Source organism: Chaetodon auriga, chromosome 12 (assembly GCF_051107435.1).
Source record: "Chaetodon auriga isolate fChaAug3 chromosome 12, fChaAug3.hap1, whole genome shotgun sequence".
Taxonomy (NCBI): domain Eukaryota; kingdom Metazoa; phylum Chordata; class Actinopteri; order Chaetodontiformes; family Chaetodontidae; genus Chaetodon; species Chaetodon auriga.
Window position 1 is genome coordinate 14902601 of NC_135085.1, and position 17789 is coordinate 14920389.

General features: G+C 43.8%; 1 protein-coding gene across 7 annotated transcripts in view; it reads left to right on the forward strand.

The window, feature by feature from the left end:
• Positions 1–17789, forward strand: part of kmt2cb (lysine (K)-specific methyltransferase 2Cb) — a 67433-nt gene that overhangs the window by 41610 nt on the left and 8034 nt on the right. For 3 of the 7 annotated variants that reach the window (XM_076745485.1, XM_076745489.1, XM_076745491.1), the window contains 20 exons: positions 1340–1432; positions 1718–1765; positions 2914–3054; positions 3165–3197; positions 3624–3773; positions 3865–4006; positions 4128–4363; positions 4558–4631; positions 5931–6128; positions 6357–8336; positions 9786–10099; positions 10226–11811; positions 11923–12034; positions 12253–12319; positions 12419–12479; positions 12611–12843; positions 13727–15415; positions 15664–15855; positions 17233–17397; positions 17498–17627. In XM_076745485.1, coding sequence (XP_076601600.1) covers positions 1340–1432; positions 1718–1765; positions 2914–3054; positions 3165–3197; positions 3624–3773; positions 3865–4006; positions 4128–4363; positions 4558–4631; positions 5931–6128; positions 6357–8336; positions 9786–10099; positions 10226–11811; positions 11923–12034; positions 12253–12319; positions 12419–12479; positions 12611–12843; positions 13727–15415; positions 15664–15855; positions 17233–17397; positions 17498–17627 — 7644 coding nt within the window. The remainder of the gene's footprint in view (positions 1–1339; positions 1433–1717; positions 1766–2913; positions 3055–3164; positions 3198–3623; positions 3774–3864; positions 4007–4127; positions 4364–4557; positions 4632–5930; positions 6129–6356; positions 8337–9785; positions 10100–10225; positions 11812–11922; positions 12035–12252; positions 12320–12418; positions 12480–12610; positions 12844–13726; positions 15416–15663; positions 15856–17232; positions 17398–17497; positions 17628–17789) is intronic. The other 4 variants (XM_076745486.1, XM_076745488.1, XM_076745487.1 and 1 more) reach the window with 4 other exon arrangements.

Sequence of the window (17789 nt, forward strand, 5' to 3'; positions counted from 1 at the left end):
CCAGGACAAGGGATGTAATGATTCGTTGATTGAAAGCGACCCATTGGACTAAATATTAGATAATGACCGAATAACAGAGAACAGCTTAAATTAGACGAGCACTGGAAAGGATTCAATGCAGGTATTGGAAATGCCTGACACAACAGGGGTATCTTTTATATTTATTTTGGCACATAACAACGTCTTGTATTTTATGCATTTCTCTCTTGTCTCTGCCCAATGAGAGTATTAACCCTTTTCATACAAGAGTAAATGGGTATTACAGAGGTCCACTGAACACATGTCCAAACTGCATTTCACCCATTCACACAAGATTAAAGTCAAAGTGTCAAAGGTTAATCTCTTGCTATTCACATTCATGGACTCGTTTGTGCAACTGCAGCTCCATTCACAACTTCTACACTAAAGAATTACACAGACTTCAACTTCATAATTCCCACATAAAATTACATTTCACTTTTTGTTCTCTCTGCAAGCTTGCTCTGTCTCGCCTGCCCACTCACTCTATATCTCTTTTTTTCTCAACTTGTGTCTCAATTTTACATGAAATCGCACATAGCCTTTGTGCTGACCTGAATGAAACTGAAAAAATTCAGCACTCTAACACTGGTTTAACATGTTAATTATGTTGCAGAGCATGGTCGCTACCTGTTTCAATACTGTTAAACAGCGTCACTGTTTTCACATCAGCTGATAGAGATTTCACTTCATACGTGATGATTTCCCCACTTTTGGCGCTGCGCACCATGTGGCACTCCAACACAACCAAATGTAGCACAGCAACATCCATCAAAGTGTGGTTCAAAAGAAAAGATGACAGGTGTCGTCTTGGTATCTCACTCCAAATAAACCTCACCAGTTTTAATAGTTTGAAGAAATAAAACTGTAACCTTGACAACTGCGACCTTCAGGCGGTGATGTGAATTTCTTTTTTTAATGTTTCATACAGACCATAGAACTTTCTTACGGGAAAAGGCTGTAGCATAGAACTGATTGTGGCATGCTTAGGTGAGGAGCATTTTGCAAGAGTTTGAGTATGCAAAGTGCATCTGCAGTCAATTCTTTTCTTTTAACGATCATAGTGACACAAAGCTTGAGGCCAAATGAGTTAAAGGCCAGGTAAACTTTCGTGAATTAATCCTGAATGTTTTAGATAGATAGTTGTCATGCAATTACATGCGATTTCCTCTCTTGCTGACTCAAGACCAAATACCACGTGACTTCCAATTGATTGGTTCCAAGTCATATTCTCATGTCCGTTCAACATCACCATCAGTTATGATTTGTGACGGTTTGGTTTTCTTTCTTTTTTTTTTCTTCCTTTTTTCTCCATCTACAGAGACGTCTGAGGAACCATTAGTTGATCTATCTGATGTTCTGAACACTGATGCAGACATCTTGGGAATGCTCGGAAAGCCAAGCAGTGACTCTGGTGCGTCATATACCTCACAGGCAGTGACAGTAGCAAGAACTTATTAATAGTCACCTAGCTGTGGGTTTTTCAAAACCTTTCCCTCGCGGTTCAGATATGTCCTCAGACAGCAAGTTTATTTTGCTTTCACCACTTAATGATTTTTTTTTTTTAATGTCACATTCTTTAACAATACTTTTTGTTCATCTTTGGTTTTATCTTTTGTTTGCATTGTCTGAAGCGTGTTGTGCTTGTTCTGTCTTCACGATTTTTTCACTCATTTTATCTGGTTTTGGGTTCTTGTAGGTCTTGATTTTTGCCCCTTCCAGGTTGACAGCTCACCTCCTCCTTTTGGTAAGGGTGCTATGGCCTACTAATCCCTTGCTTTAGTGCATTCTTCCTCTCTTGCGGTTGTGTCTCTATTTGAGTGTGCATGTAAATAAGCTGCTTCATACTTAGCTTTTTCTCAGCCATTTCAGATTGTTTTAACACTCATAAACTGCTTAGTGCTTACCTAACCCAGTCCACAGTATTCACATAAATGCATATGGTGTGTCGGTCTTTGTGAGCCTCCTAAACCCTTTCACAGTGGTGACAGTTTTTAAAAGAAATAAGACAAGAAAGTCGTAGCTGCCAAATCAAAGATGTCTTCCGGATAACAAAGAAACAAAGTGACAAGGACATCCTGGCATTCAAGAAATGAGCAGTTTAGAACCAAGCAGTTAAGAGAATAAGAGGACTTGGTGATTGGCCTTCCAGTTCATGAAGACTTTGAAGGCTGGATGACCAAAAAGCATTGAAGTACATGTCCTTTGTTCTTTGTTAAAACTACTCTATTCATCTTAATTATCTTATGGGCTGATAGAGTTCTACAACAGATTGCCAACACATGCTTGCAACCATCCTTATGTTGGTAGAAAGGTTTGTGTTAAAGTATAGAAAAAATGGAAAGTATGCACAAGAGCAGGACAACACAGTCATAACAGCAGTAATAGTTATGCTGTGTAATGCAACAAGCTCGTGAAATTCCATCAAAACGATGTTTTAATCTGCCAGCAGTGTAGTAACTCAGATTATTTATATGGTTTTCTTATGGATTGGATCAGCCGTTTAAAAGCTGATGAAGACTTCCTTTTTAAAGAAATGAATAGGTGCTTAGTGCAGAAGACCCATGTAAGCAACATTTTCCTACATAAACATTCAAGTGTTTTTGTACCATTACTGAGAATTAGTATGACCTGTCTGTCTCTTCACAGTTACCAAAACACTCCTTTTAAACAGCACAGGAACCCCACGGAGCTGTAATCGTATACTGTCGAGTTCTGATTACATTCCACAGGCTGTTAAGACGATAAACATGTTCTTACTTCAAGTCTATATTTATGATCACGTTTTTGGTTGGGTATTTTGTTGTTTTTGTTGGTTGTTGTTGCTCTGTGTGTGTACTTGTGCGTGCGTGCTTGTTATCATTTGTTTTTGTATATCTGTGTGTGTTTCCACAGCTGGTCTGGACATTGGGCCCCTGACAGACAGTTCCCCAGTGGTGCCCCAGTCTCAGGCTGGCCGGAGGACACCTCGAACCCTCCCAGAGGAACCCCTGGACGGCATTCTCAGCCCAGAGCTAGACAAGATGGTCACTGATGGTCAGTGTGGGAGACCGGACGTTCAGACACTTTCAGTTGGTTTACGCTATTATTTCAAAATTTAGTGCAGGATGAATAATGATCTGTTTTCTCTAATTCTCTCTTTTCAGAATCAATTCTCAGCAAACTTTACAAAATTCCAGGTTTGTAATTTCACCCTTCCTTCCAAAAGCATTGATTCATCATTGTCCTACACTGATTAATGTGACTGTGAACTCCCTATGCAGTGTTGTTACAGCACTTAGACCATAGTTCAATGTTTTGCTAATTAATGTTTTATAGGTTAGTGGGTGTCTTTAAGGCAAATAAAATCAAATTTCCAGTTACCTCTCATAGGAAATACAATAAATGTAAGATGTTGCTATTTTAAATTCTTTATAAATTCAGTCTATTATTATCTATTATTATTTTGTCAGTATTTTGTAATGGGCCGTCCCAGTTACCAATGCAAATAGCATTTGGCATCAAAAATACTTACAGCAAGAATGCATTCTGACTATTTATTAATTTTGCTCACAATTACCACCTTGATGACTAATATTTACACTCACAACATTGTTCTGTTACAGAGCTGGAGGGTAAAGATGTGGAGGATCTCTTCACAGCAGTCCTTAGCCCCAGCACGAGCCAACCACCTCCACCACCACAGGTGCCTCACCCCCAGGGTCCAGGGCCCCTCCCTGCCACACCTGGCACTAGTATGCCTCACCCCAACGCAGGTATATCATTAAGCACCAATGCAAAGATGGCATTAGACTCTGTTGTTTTTGAAAATCTATGTATCTAATTCACCTCTTAAATTGTGTGTAGTGAATCCCATGTTTCCAAGGATGCCAATGATCAATGGTATGATGGGACCAAACCAACGCTTCCCTACAAATCCAGGAGCAGGGCCCTGCATCCCAGACAATTTCCCCCCTCTTAACCGTATGCCTTTCACTGACAATCCAAGGTAATATAATGCATCTGACCGTTAAACTATTAAAGACGCCTTGATGGATTTTTCCCTTTTTCCTCTGCAAAACCAGAATTAAAAAAGAAGGAGATTAAAGCTGTTTTCTTTGTTATTACAGGGATAGAAAGTTTAATCAGATGCCTAGAGAGGCAGTTGGTCCATGGCCCTCCCCTGCCCATGGCCCTGGCCCTACACCCCCTGGATCTCTGCCTGAGGGGGAGACTGAAGCCATGTCAAATGCCCAAAGGAGTACACTTAAGTGGGAAAAGGAGGAGACACTCGGAGAGCTAGCCACTGTAGCGCCCGTCTTATATACCAATGTCAATTTCCCCAACCTCAAAGAAGAATACCCAGGTTTGTATATGCCTTAAAAGCCTTAACATATAATGTTCACGCCTGTCCATTTTCTATTGTCATCTTTCCAATTCCTGCTCATCTCTGGGTATTTGTTTGGGTGCACCCACTGAACTGTCTGTCATACAGTACAAAAATACCTTGTATGCTCTGTGAGACTGCTGGCATGACAACTCCTCTTATTCTCTCAACAGACTGGTCTACAAGAGTAAAGCAAATTGCAAAACTTTGGAGGAAAGCTAGTTCGCAAGACAGGGCCCCATATGTGGTAAGATCAATCATATTGTTGAATTTGCCATTTTTTCTTGTGCTATCTCAAAGCCTAAACCCTTGCCAGATCACAAACTGTCACTGCTAGTTGCACTGACATATTAGTATGCAGAAGGCAGACTCCTTTATCGCATCTGGCCTCTTGCCTCTTGCCAATGCAATTTGAAATCCGGCCATTCACAAATGAACTAATTAACATAGGAAGCCCTGCTCAGTGTTAGAACTCACTATGGTCTCTGTAATTAAGTTCACTAGAAGTAATTTTATCTGGCAGAGGCAAATTTCAAAGGCCTTTTCTTGATTTAAAAAATGTACCCTGGATTAGTGATTTTTAGGGTATTTTGCCACTGGTTACATCGTGGCGTTTCACTTTCATGGCTTTCACTTTTGATATCCCACTCAAACATCCCATTCATGATAAGGCAACTTTTGAGATACCTGATTTGCGGTAACAGGATGAACTCCATCATGTGCTGAATATTAATTTCAAAGAGAGTCCTTTCTATGCAACCAAATGACCCAGCATGCCATAGCCATGCCATGTTATTTTTAACATTATTGGGACCATGCACTTCTTCATCAAGCCAGGACTTTATCGTAGGTTCGCAAACCACCCTGGCCTTGGGAATGGGGACCCCTTTCTCTCTGTGTCAACTCTTTGCCAATGCGGAGAGAACCTCTATCCCAAGTAACCGCTGTTGAAAACAGGATGAATATTGTCAGAGTGAGAGTAGTTTTTCCTCTTTGTGGATGTTGTTGCTTTCCAACCTCCACTGTTATTTTTACCAGTGGAGAATGTTCACAAATAGTTAGCACTTTGGTGTTTTCTTCTACCATGTTTCGGGTTTGTGCTGGTTGGTCCTTGACCCATATATGTTGGAGGATATAAAATTTGAATGTCATAGCGCTTTATCCATCACACTGTTATGAGCATGAGGTCCACTGTCTGTTAGTTTTGCTCTTGGAGAAAGCTAGATATGAACTTGCCTGCCAGTACTGAAGCCCGGACATATCATGCGATATTGAAATGAATGCTATGATAGAAAATTCAATATTTCATACACACCAGTTGTTGTAGTAGTAGTATGAGTGAAATTTCTCCAGCATCACATTTAATACAGAAAATCAGGATACAGTATGTATAAGTAATCTCTTTTCCTTACAGTATTTTGTTTATCAAGTATTAATGTCTGATGTATGTGTCTGTGTGTGTGTGTGTGTGTCTGTGTGTGTGTGTGTGTGTGTGTGTGTGTGTGTCTGTGTGTATTTTTCCAATTGCGATTGATTTGCTGTTTAGCAAAAGGCAAGAGATAACCGAGCAGCCCTGCGCATCAACAAAGTCCAGATGTCGAATGAGACTGTGAAGAGGCACCATCCACAGCAACATCCCCCTGAGGTGTTTGATCCCAACATACCACTAGACACAGAACTGCTGTTTAAAGACCCTTTGAAACCAAAAGAGTCAGAGCATGAACAAGAGTGGAAGTTTAGACAGGTAAGAGTGTATGCAATGAAGTCAGCGAATGCAGCGGCAGGTCCACTTTATATTAAGACAGCTAAGAAGTGGTGGTTTAGTAAAGCTCCCTAAACAACTGCACTATCCTCCACATTAACCCTGATGACATTGGTGGTTAGTAGGTCCAGTTCATTTTTGGCATGAGGCTGATATTTGCTGTGTCCCTTTTGATGTCTAATCCCACTTTTCATTGTGCCCTTCCAACAGCAAATGAGGCAGAAAAGCAAACAGCAAGCAAAAATTGAAGCTACTCAGAAACTGGAGCAAGTTAAGAATGAGCAGCTCCAGCAGCAACAACAACAGCAGCAACAGCAGGGCAACAGCCAGTCAGAGGGAGATGGAAATAACAGTGGTAACCAGAGCCCAGCCTCCCAGCCCAGCAATGGCAGCATGTCCCCCATGCAGCAGCTCAGCTCTAAAGAAGGATTTGCAAGGCCGCAGCTACCAGGGACTCCCACTTCATGTCCTCCAGAGGATGTCTTCTTACGACCCCCTCCTCCCCCTCCATCTGGCCCCTCCTCCCAACCTCAGTCCCCACAGGTATTTTCACCAGGTTCCTCTGGTTCCAGACCCTCTTCTCCATGGGACCCATATGCCAAAATGGTTGGGACACCAAGACCGCCAAATACGTGTCGCAGAATGCCTGTGGAGTCTGGTAAATCCCCCACCTCCTTGATGGAGCAGCAGGACAGAGGGAGGCCCTCTCCTGCTCATGAATCATTTGGCTCTCCAACATCCATGAGCAGTGACCCTTATGCCAAACCTCCTGATACCCCAAGGCCAACAGGGGAAATTGACCCTTTCCTTAAGCCCATGGGTCCCCCCAGGGCCAGTCAGGCTGCTCAGGGGAGGCCCCCAATGGGTTCTCCAGGCAGAGACCCATACTCAAGGCCAATGATAAGAAATGAGGCCTATCAGCGCATGGCCCAGAACAGGATGATCTTGTCTGACCCTTACTCAAGGCCTTTATTAGCACCAATCCCTGGAAGCAATGAGTCTGGCTCTGTCCCTTTGTTCAAAACACCTATGCCCCCTCCTCAGGCTCAGGATCCCTTCAACCGACTAGGTTCACATCCTACTGACAGGTTCTCTCAGAATCACCAGAATGACCCCTATGCTCAGCCTCCGCATACCCCAAGACCATCTGGGAATGACAACTTCACCAGTCCTCCTAGAATGGGCCAGCATCACCCTCAGGTGCACTCATTTGCTCAGCCAGGACCAGTGACTCAGATGTCTAGAAATCCCTATGCTCATGCACCTTCCACTCCAAGGCCTGACCACTTCACATATGACCCCTTTGCCCAGCCTTCTGGTCCCAACAAACCAGCTGCTGACCCTTTCTCTCAGTCTGCAGGTAGCCAGCGATCCATGAATGAACCCAGTGCTCAACCTCGGCCATTTTTTGAGCCCTATGCACGACCGCCCGGCACCCCACGTCCACATGACAACTATGGGCAGTCTTCAAACCCTAGCCCATCTGCAGACCCTTACTCGCAGGCTCCTTCTACTCCTCGCCCCAGTGGGATGAACCAGTTCACTCATCAGTCACACCCTGGACAGAGGATGTCACCTTCCCACTCAGTGGACCCTTATGCTCAGCCACCAGGAACTCCACGGCCCTCTGTGGGAGAGCGGTTTTCCAAGTCACTGGGTAGCCAGAGGGGGCCAATAGAGCCATTTACTAGTACACCTGGGACATCAAGGCCTGGTAATAGTGACAGGTTTTCCCAGCCTGGGGCCCCCAGACCAATGCTCAATGACCCCTACGCCCAGCCTCCAGGGACCCCACGGCCTGGTCCTGATGGGCTCAGCAGACAAGGGCCAAGGCTAGGACCAATGGGAAGCCAGGATCCTTTCTCCCCACCTCAAGGCAGGCTTCAAGAGTCATTCCCTCATCCAGGCTCACAAACGCCAAAACACCCTAGTGTTTCAGAAGATGGATTTACTCAGTCACCCTCCAGGAGACCCAGTCAGACACCTGGCCATGACCCATTTGAACAAGCCCCCATGACCTCTCATCCACAGTCAACAGACAAAATGGAAATGAAAGATCAGTCAGGTGTGGTTAACAGTGGAACTGTCCCTCAAGACCCAGGCCAGCTATCTAACAACCCACAAATGCCTGGTGCTTCCTCTGAGGCTCAGGGTGTTGCTCTTGCTGAGAGTGAGGAAAGACTCAGACAGGTACATGAATATAGCTTTTTATGTTCTTTTCTGAATCTCTTCATTCATACATTATCATTGAATTTTCAATGTGTTTCACTCATTTTAAGTAATTTCTTATGTTTTTCAAGGATTTCTTGTTTTATTTACAATATCTTGGGTTATATTTTTAAGTCTGGCTATCATTACTATCAGTTATTACAACAGTTTACTCACCAAGTCAGCTATTAAGATCTCTAGAGACATTTCTTGTTTAACATAGCAAGAATCAAAAGCAGACAGATGACATTAAGTGAGCACACCTGAAACGTCTTGTAATCCCTCATTCCACAGAAGAGTTGTGTGAGTGCACAGCCGTCAATGGTAGGTCAAAGTTGGAGCAGGAACTCAGTTTCCACAATCTAATGGACAATTTTACGTTTACCTTAACTTTCGTCTTCTTTCCAAATAAATATAGAAATTTTTTTTTTTGTACAACATGTCTTAACATCTGACCACTGTTGTTGATTAGTTTGAACTACAACCTACACATAACACAGCTTATTACAAAAATAATAATAATAATGATAATTAAATGATTCAATCCAGCCTGAAACATGGGCAGGAATAAATACAAAAGGAATATAAAGTAAAACAAACTACAAACAGTATACAGAACAAACAGACCTGCCCTGTTTTACTCCATTCTTCAATGACACCACATTTCTTGACCTCAGCAATGCTTGTGGGTAAAATGTTTTTATATCATATAGGAATGACAGCCAATCAAATCTTTGCATAAAACAGTTATGTCACTGTTCTGTCGTAGGCAGACGGTCACACTGACTAATAGCCAGAGAGCAGCTTGCTTTGAATAACAACCACATTAGCTTTCCTGCTTAAGCCCCCTTCTTATCTAACTTATGAATATGAACAAATCTGGTCTTACACCTTTGCTTGTTGAACGAGACACAAAACAAAAATTCACCAGGGACAAGTGTTCAGCTAACATCGGTTTGCAGGCTAGATAAGTAATTAGCTGGTCAGCTGCAGCAAACTAAACAACATCTAAAATTCTCCCATTTAGATGGTGGTATGATTCTTACTCTTAAATACTGCGCCAACAGCACTGTCTGAGCTTGTTAGCTACAGTAGAATTTAGTATGTCTCTGCCCATCTTGAGCCCTGCCTGCCAGCTCCTGTCAGTCAAACACAGACACACCCTGCCAGCCAGCTAAGACAAAGAGATTTCTGATGTTTCCTCAGAGACCTTTTTTTTCCCCTTTTAATAATGTAAAACTATAAGTAATAGACTTAAAAACCACGTATATATTATTTCTGGCTGCAAAAAAAGATGACTGTGATGTCAGTAGGCCAAAATTAACTGAAAATCTCTCGTCAAAAAATACAGTATTATTGTAAACTATATATGGCACAATGACCCTCTGTCTAAAAAGGCTTACATTTCTGTATGATTGTTGTGTTTTGTAGCGACAACGAATTAGAGAACTAATCCTCAAGCAGCAGCAGCAGAGGAGTGCTATTCGTCAGGAGAGGGGTTCTCAGGAGGCTGCTGGCAATGTAACCCCAGGAACACCACAACCCTGGCCCCAGGAGGGCCCTGGGCAACAGGGGGAAATGTTCAACCGTCCTCCTCCACCTTATCCAGGACAAGGACCCATGAGGGGGCCAATGAGATTTCCTGGACCTTTTCCAGGCGATCAGCGTGCCCCTTTTCCTAATGAGGGACAAATCCCTCGGGGCCCACATCCCGGAGATCCTAATTTGAGACATCAAGGACCAAGGTTTGCGTTGTGATTTTATTTTTATTACACCTTTGTGTTTCAGATATTCTGTGAAGTACAGCACAGCACTGCACAAATCTATGAATTCTCTTCCTCTCAATTTCTCTATGTTTTATCCTATTTCAGGTTTGCATTTCCACCTGGGGTTCTAGGACCTCATGGGGCCCAAGAATTCTTTCCTCGGGGGCAGCACCCAATGCAGGATGTTCCTCCTCAAATGAGACGATCCATGTCTGCTGAAATGGCAAAGAGTATGGGAGGCAACCCTATGGGGCTGCCCCAGCACTTCCCACCACGTGGTATGCCAGTGCAGCAGCACAACATAATGGGCCAGCCTTTCATTGAGCTACGACACAGAGCAACAGACAACAGGCCACGTATGCCTTTTGCCCCAGGTGCCATGCAAGGAGGCAATGTAGATCCCAACTTGCAGGGTCAAAGGCCACCAGGCTTTCCAGGAGCACCAGATTCCAGGTTCCCCCTAAATCAGGGGCTCAGGATGGCAGACCCCATCGGCAGCCAGACTGCTCATGTACAGCTATCTGCCAGCATGGACAATCTTCATCAGCAAGCCCAAATGTCAGGAAACAACACTCTCAAACAATCTCCACTGATGAGATCCATGAGCCAGCCTGCTTCAAGCGTGACCCAGAACATGGCAGCATCTATGATCCTGACTGCACCCCCTGCTGGGCAGACTGAGACCGTCTCAGTGGCCAGCAGTGAAGCTGTGGAGGAGAAACTGGATGCAGAAGAATCAGCAGTCAAAGATCTTGAGGATGTGGAGGTGAAAGACTTGGTGGATGCTGACTTGGAAAACCTAAATTTGGATCCCGATGATGGTAAAGATCTGGATCTAGAGACAAATGACCTGCACCTTGATGACTTCCTAACATCTGGGAAATTTGACATCATTGCCTATACAGATCCTGACCTAGATGACCTAAAGAAAGACATGTTTAATGAGGAACTGGATCTCAGTGATCCTATGGATGATAATGCTGACACTGCAGATGTCAACAAAACCTCAAGCACGGGAACTGAGGCTTCATCCAGTTCAGAATCTGCACTGGCAAAGTCAGAGGCCTCAGGTGAGCATTCTTCAACTGCAGTTAAGCTGGATGCCCCTGGGAGTGAGGACTCTGCTTCTTTGGCACCTGGGCAGGAAATTAAAACAGAGGTCAAGGACTGTCAGAAACCCCCTGAGGTGGTAGACCAGCAAGCCACTGGAAACACCTTAACCTCAAACCAGCAGGGAGTGCTCTCTGACTCCACCCCAGTCTTGTCTAGTTTACTCATTAAGCAGCAACCTGAGGAGCGGTCATTAAATCCAATCGTTGAGTCTGTCAATCAAGGAGGTAACCTCATGCCCCAGCAGAACCAAGGCACTGACACTCATACCTCCGGACTTACAATGACTCAAACAATACCTGACGCCACCACTTCAGGAGAAGCTTCTATGACTGGCTTTGGGGCAGACCACCAGGTGGGGCTAGCTACTGGAGTAGACCAGAGTGGTCTGAGCCAGGCCCAGCAGACAGCGTTGAACCAGGCGATGGGTCAGCACGGTCAGCACCGTCCTCTTCTTCTAGAGGAGCAGCCACTCCTATTGCAGGACCTCCTAGACCAGGAGAGGCAGGAGCAACAGCAGCAGAGGCAGATGCAAGCAATGATACGACAGCGCTCCAGCGACTCCTTCTTCCCCAATATTGGTAAATTATGTAGGCCACAACTTCTAGTTTCAGTATAGGTTAATATTTGAGATTACCAGTCTTTTTTTGCCAAGTGGCTCGTTCTGAGATTGCATTATTTGTTGTTTGCAGATTTTGATGCCATCACTGACCCCATCATGAAAGCTAAAATGGTTGCTCTGAAAGGCATCAACAAAGTCATGGTTCAGAACAACATGGGAATGACCCCAATGGTCATGAACAGGTAAAAAGTTAACTTTGGTATTGCTTGAATATATTTTCTTAAGTACAAAATATAAAACTGGTGGTCGGATTTTATTTATTAGTGTTGGTATTAAAGTAATGGTAATACCAACCATATAACCCAGCTACTAGGATATTGTGCAGCTATTTGGAGAACTGGTGAATTGCTACTGTGACTGATTGAATGACAAAATGGCTTGTGTTATTGCTGTATTCCAGATTTCCTGCTGGTCCTGTAACACCTTGCCCTGAAAGCACACCACTTCCTCCACAAGTTGTTGGACAGGTAATTCAGTCAGTCTGTTTAGATGTTGTTTGAAACTATAAAATGAAAAATTAAAAAGTCACAAATATATAATTACATTCTTATCAACCTTGCTTTCAGGATGGCAAACTGACACAAGTAGCAAGACCAACTCCTCCAAACTTTGGACCAGGATTTGTCAGTAAGTTCCCAAAAAATGTATATGCATCTTCAACTTTTTGGTTTGAAGGTCTGTCAGGCCTAGAAATGTTAAGATGTTTGTTTTTTTATTCTGTCAAGATTGCTAACAAAAGAGCCTTTTTCTTCTTGCAGACAATGCTCAGAGGGCTCAGTACGAGGAGTGGCTCCAGGAGACTCAGCAACTACTTCAAATGCAGCAGAAGTTTCTGGAAGAGAAGATTGGAGCTCACAGGAAGTCTAAGAAAGCCCTGTCTGCCAAACAGAGAACCGCTAAGAAGGCAGGGAGAGAGTTCCCTGAGGAGGACGCTGAGCAGCTCAAACATGTCACAGAGCAGCAGGGTGTAGTGCAGAAACAACTGGAGCAGGTAAATGATGGCCCGTCAAGCTCCACCACTTAATTCTATCTCAGCCCTCCTCTGCACGATAGCTGCCCTAAGTATTGTCCTTTCATTGGCCCAATGAGCAGAGTTTAATGTTGGAAATAGGGATTGGCAAATAACAGACTAAGGGCCAAATCTGGCCTTCTACCACAAATACTTGCCCACACGTGGGAACAAATGCCAGGCTACTTAGGAACATGTTATGGACAGTGTCTGGTGAGAAAACAAAACAATTTAACCAATACAGTTTAAGCAAAGATATTGTTTTCTAACAGCAAGTTTATTTGGTGTAACGGGAAAACATGGCCAAGAGTAACACACACCGTATAAGATTTAAATGAAACACATATGTCTGTGTTTTCATCATTTATTACTTTCATTCCTTTTCATACTTTTGAGTTACATAGTTTATTTTTATTGCTAACAGCATCTTACTTTTATAGCCTAATTAGTATTAAATATTAGTGAAATTGACCTAACACATAATGTAGGTATAGGGTATATATTGAAAGGTATGTATCTAGCTATTCTCTTTCCAAGCAAAAATAAAACAATATCCCAACAGACTGAGGCATTCAAAACACACAGGCTTGTGTCTGCACTGCACCTGTCAACCTGCTTTGACTCCCAAAGAAAGCACTGCTGAAAAATGCTCTTGGCTGATTATATTTTCCAACTCCTGCTTTAAAGTTAAATTCTTCAGTTCTTCCAGTTATTTGAAAGTGAAATAATTCATTTCTTCCCTTGAGTAAACCTGTGTCCTCATAAAGTTGCCATATAAATGTGATAAAACATCTTGCAAACAAAACATAATTTAATTTTCATAGACATTCTCAATCACATTTTTTGTGAATGTGTTTTGTTTCAGATCCGCAAGCAACAGAAGGAGCATGCTGAACTTATAGAGGAGTACAGAGTGAAACAACAGCAAAACAATATGACACCCATAATACCTGGGATGCACCCAATGCCAGGCCCTGCTGGCGTGGTCCCCGGTGGACCACCAATGGTCCCTAGTGGACCCCAAATGGTCCCCAGTGGACCCCCAATGGTCCAGCCTCCTATGAATCCAATGATGCAGATGCCACTTCATCCTGGCCAGCCAAATGCACCTCCCTGCATGCCCAACCCACCACCTGGCTGGCATCCTGGTGCTCCCATGCCCATGAGTGCACCAGGAATGCCACCTATAATGCCCCCCCAGGTACCTATAGGAAATCCAGGCCAACCTCATCAGATGCCAATGGGTAACATACCTCAGCACTCGCAAATGCCTCTGGATCCCCAAGCGCCACCAGCCCCACAGAGTGGTGTGAAACCCATGCAGCCAGGTGGTGTGAAGTTTGATGACAACAACCCATTCAGTGAGGGCTTCCAAGAGCGGGAGAGGAGGGAGAGGCTTCGGGAGCAGCAGGAGAGACAGCGAGTGCAGCTAATGCAGGAAGTGGAACGACAGAGAGCCCTGAAACACCGTATGGAAATGGAGCAGCAAGGGATGATGGGGCCAGATGGGAACATGGCACCACTCACTCAGATGCCATTTTTTAATGCAGAACTGCCACAGGACTTCATGCAGCCTCAGAGGCCTCCTCTGCAACAACAGCAACAACTTGGACCAATGTTCTCCCAGCAGCAGGGCATGCAGCCTGGTATAGGCTCACCACCTGGAGCATTTATGCAAGGTGAAAGGAGGGCTATGATGGGCAATGGAATGATGCCCCGTGACATGGGGCCTGGTTTTGGGCCTGATAATCTTGCCCTACAAGCACCCAACTTTCCCCATGGTCAACCTAGACCTCGTCAGTTCAGTGGACCAGGAATGATGCTTCAGATGCCAGGTGAGGGTCCACCATTCGGAGGCGACACAGCTACACCTCTGCCATCTAACTTTCCGGGCTCAGGTCAGTCTTTAATCCAACTCTACTCCAACATCATCCCAGATGAGAAAGGGAAAAAGAAGAGGAACCGCAAAAAGAAGAAAGATGATGACGCAGATTCAGTTAAGACACCTTCAACTCCACACTCAGACCTTACAGCCCCTCTCACACCATGTGTCTCAGACACCTCCTCAACTCCAACCAGAAACACCCATCTTTTCGGTGACCAGGACTTGTCAAGGTCACCCTTACTGGGATCTTCCACCCCCAGTCATTCAGAGCTTGAGAGGCAGCTTTCTGGAGGCCAGTCTGGACAACCTGGTCTCTCATCAGACACAGCAAGAACCCAGGCTCAGGAACATGACAGGATCCTTAACAACATAAAACTGGAGCAGACTGATGTCAGTGAGTGTCATGGGCCACGAGAAGGGCCTATCGGCTCAGAAATTAGCTCTGTGAAGGAAGAGGGTCATAAGGGGAGTGTGTCTCCCTTCCCTCCAGGACAAAGTCCAAACAAGGGAGAGGCTGGCAATGAGCTATTGAAACACCTTCTGAAGAACAAGAGTACACCTCCACCTGGATTTTCCCAACAGAGGTCAGAGGAGAGCCTGCGATCAGAGGAGGAGGATCCTGCAGACTGCAAGTCCTTGTTGAGGCAAAGCTCCATGGACAGCAATGGGGTGAGTCTTTGTGTTTGTCCTACAGTTAAAGCGCTGAGGGGGTGATCAACACAGTGAGTCATAGACAGTCTAAGTGATTCAGATGGAAGGCACGTCATAGTTATATTGGTATGAGTCATAGCTGTCAGTTTTTGAATGAGTCATAGTTATGTGTTTGAAAACATCTAACTTGAAGCCATAATGCTGCTCAAGTAAATTGAAGTTTATGCATGACTTTGTATACAACAACATCTTTTTCTCATCTCCAGGCGTACTCAGATGGCACCGCAGACTTTCCTGGACCTCTGCTCCCTGAACAGGAGAAGAAGAAAGGGAGAAACAAGAGGGCTCCGAAAGGAGGGGAGAAACCTGCCTCTCGCTACAAGAAGAGAAAGAAGGAAGGGGATGAGAGGCAACTGATGCACTCTGGCCCTGACACTGTAATGACCCAGATCAAACAGGTAAGATTGATTTTACCACCTTACAACCTGCTCCTTATAAAATTGGTTGGAGCTGCACCATTTCACTTTTTCGGGACCAGAGGATAGTAGAAAGATTATAGATTAAAATATGAATGCTTTATTTAGAATTTTACAGTGTTAATTACTGCCAGCATAGAAAAGTGTCTCCAACAATTGCACCTTTCTCACATATCATAAGCATATTATTGTAATTAGGTACTTGTTGACAGTTGGACACACAGGTGTTAGAAGCTGTTATTATTCAGGAGAGTGGAAGGGGATTCATTATTATATTGCAAGTTTGCTGTATTATATTGCAAGCCCCTGCTGATGCTTATTGATTGAAACTTTATGAAGCTGAGTCACTCATTTGAAGTTAAGTACAATACCATGTCATCATCATAGCGGAACTAAATTAGCGTTACTGTAGTTGGAAGTTTCTCACAAGTACTTTACCAATTTTGCTAAAAGGGACATGTGTGTGGCTTTGAGCTGGAAATCCATATTGGACTTCTAATAGTTTGAGGCTGCCCCTATTTACCTGCCTTGTTCTGCTGTCTGCAGTGGAAGATGATAGACTTTTTCATTGATCTCATCCAGCCTTTATTTGAATCTCAGCAAATTACTGAGGGCATGCTCTCATTTCCAGTGATGTTAAGAGAACAGTTAAAACTGTGTGCAGCACAAAAATTAAAAGCGCTTTTCCCAGATTCACTGTTGGCACGCAGGACTTAGAGCATTAGCCAGTCACTTGGGTAAAAGAATGATCATGGGATCAGTTTAATAAGGAAGAGATGCATGATGCCATGTTGCCATTAAGGGCTTTATAAGTAAATAGAAACCAATGCCTGTTATGTTTCATTGTTAGAGATGCCCACCCAACCTTTTTATACAAGATGCAATAATGAGAGGAATAACTTTATTCTTCCAATATTCTGTCCAAACTTGAGGATACACTCAGAGATGAGACTGGACCAGATTTATTTGAGGTTTCTCTTTCTGGGAATTTTACAGGTAGAAGAACTACGTAATGAAGACGTAACTCAACATGCCAAACGCAGAAATAATATTCACGCTTGAATTTTTATTGATTGATTTATGAAAGGTTTTAGTTAGTGACACTGCATTATTTTAAAAAGATTAATATGTTACATAAAGTGATGTTATGAGTCATCATTCTGTCTAAGATGATGCTGGGTATGTAGGTTGATCATAAAATAGTGTGTTCTGTGCTATGTCTTGTTTTTTGAGTACTTCTCATACATGCTTTGTACCATCTTGTGTGCTGTTTATCTGCGCTGTGGATATGCTTAAACATCATATTTGTACTTGTTCTAATTCCACTCCTATCCTGTCCTGTTTTTCTCTCCAACACAGCAGCTCTCCCTGCTGCCCCTCATGGAGCCACTGATTGGGGTCAATTTTGCCCATTTTGCTCCGTATGGCAGTGGCCAGCTCAATGGCGAGAACCTCCTCTCGGGTACCTTTGGCAGCGCCTCACTTGATGGAGTCTCTGACTATTACTCCCAACTGGCGTACAAGGTGAGATCTTACCTTACGAAGTTGGGACTGGGTAAACAGTGATGTGTCTCAAGTGTGTCTGTAGCAAGCTGTGCTGACATTGTATTGGTGATTCCTACAGCAGAGTAATCTGAGCAATCCACCAACACCTCCGGCGTCTCTTCCTCCCACCCCACCACCTGTGAACCGACAGAAAATGATCAATGGATTTGCTACAACAGAAGAGCTTGCCAGCAAAGCTGCTGCAATGGGTAAGCATTCACACGGACGTACATTAGACCCCATTTACACCTGGTATGAAAATGTGATCTGTAAATGGACATGTTATCCAAGTAAGGAAAGACACATTAATGTAGGGTGTAAATGCGTCATGATCAGAGTATGTTCAGATCTGCCCGACCATGTCCGGAGGT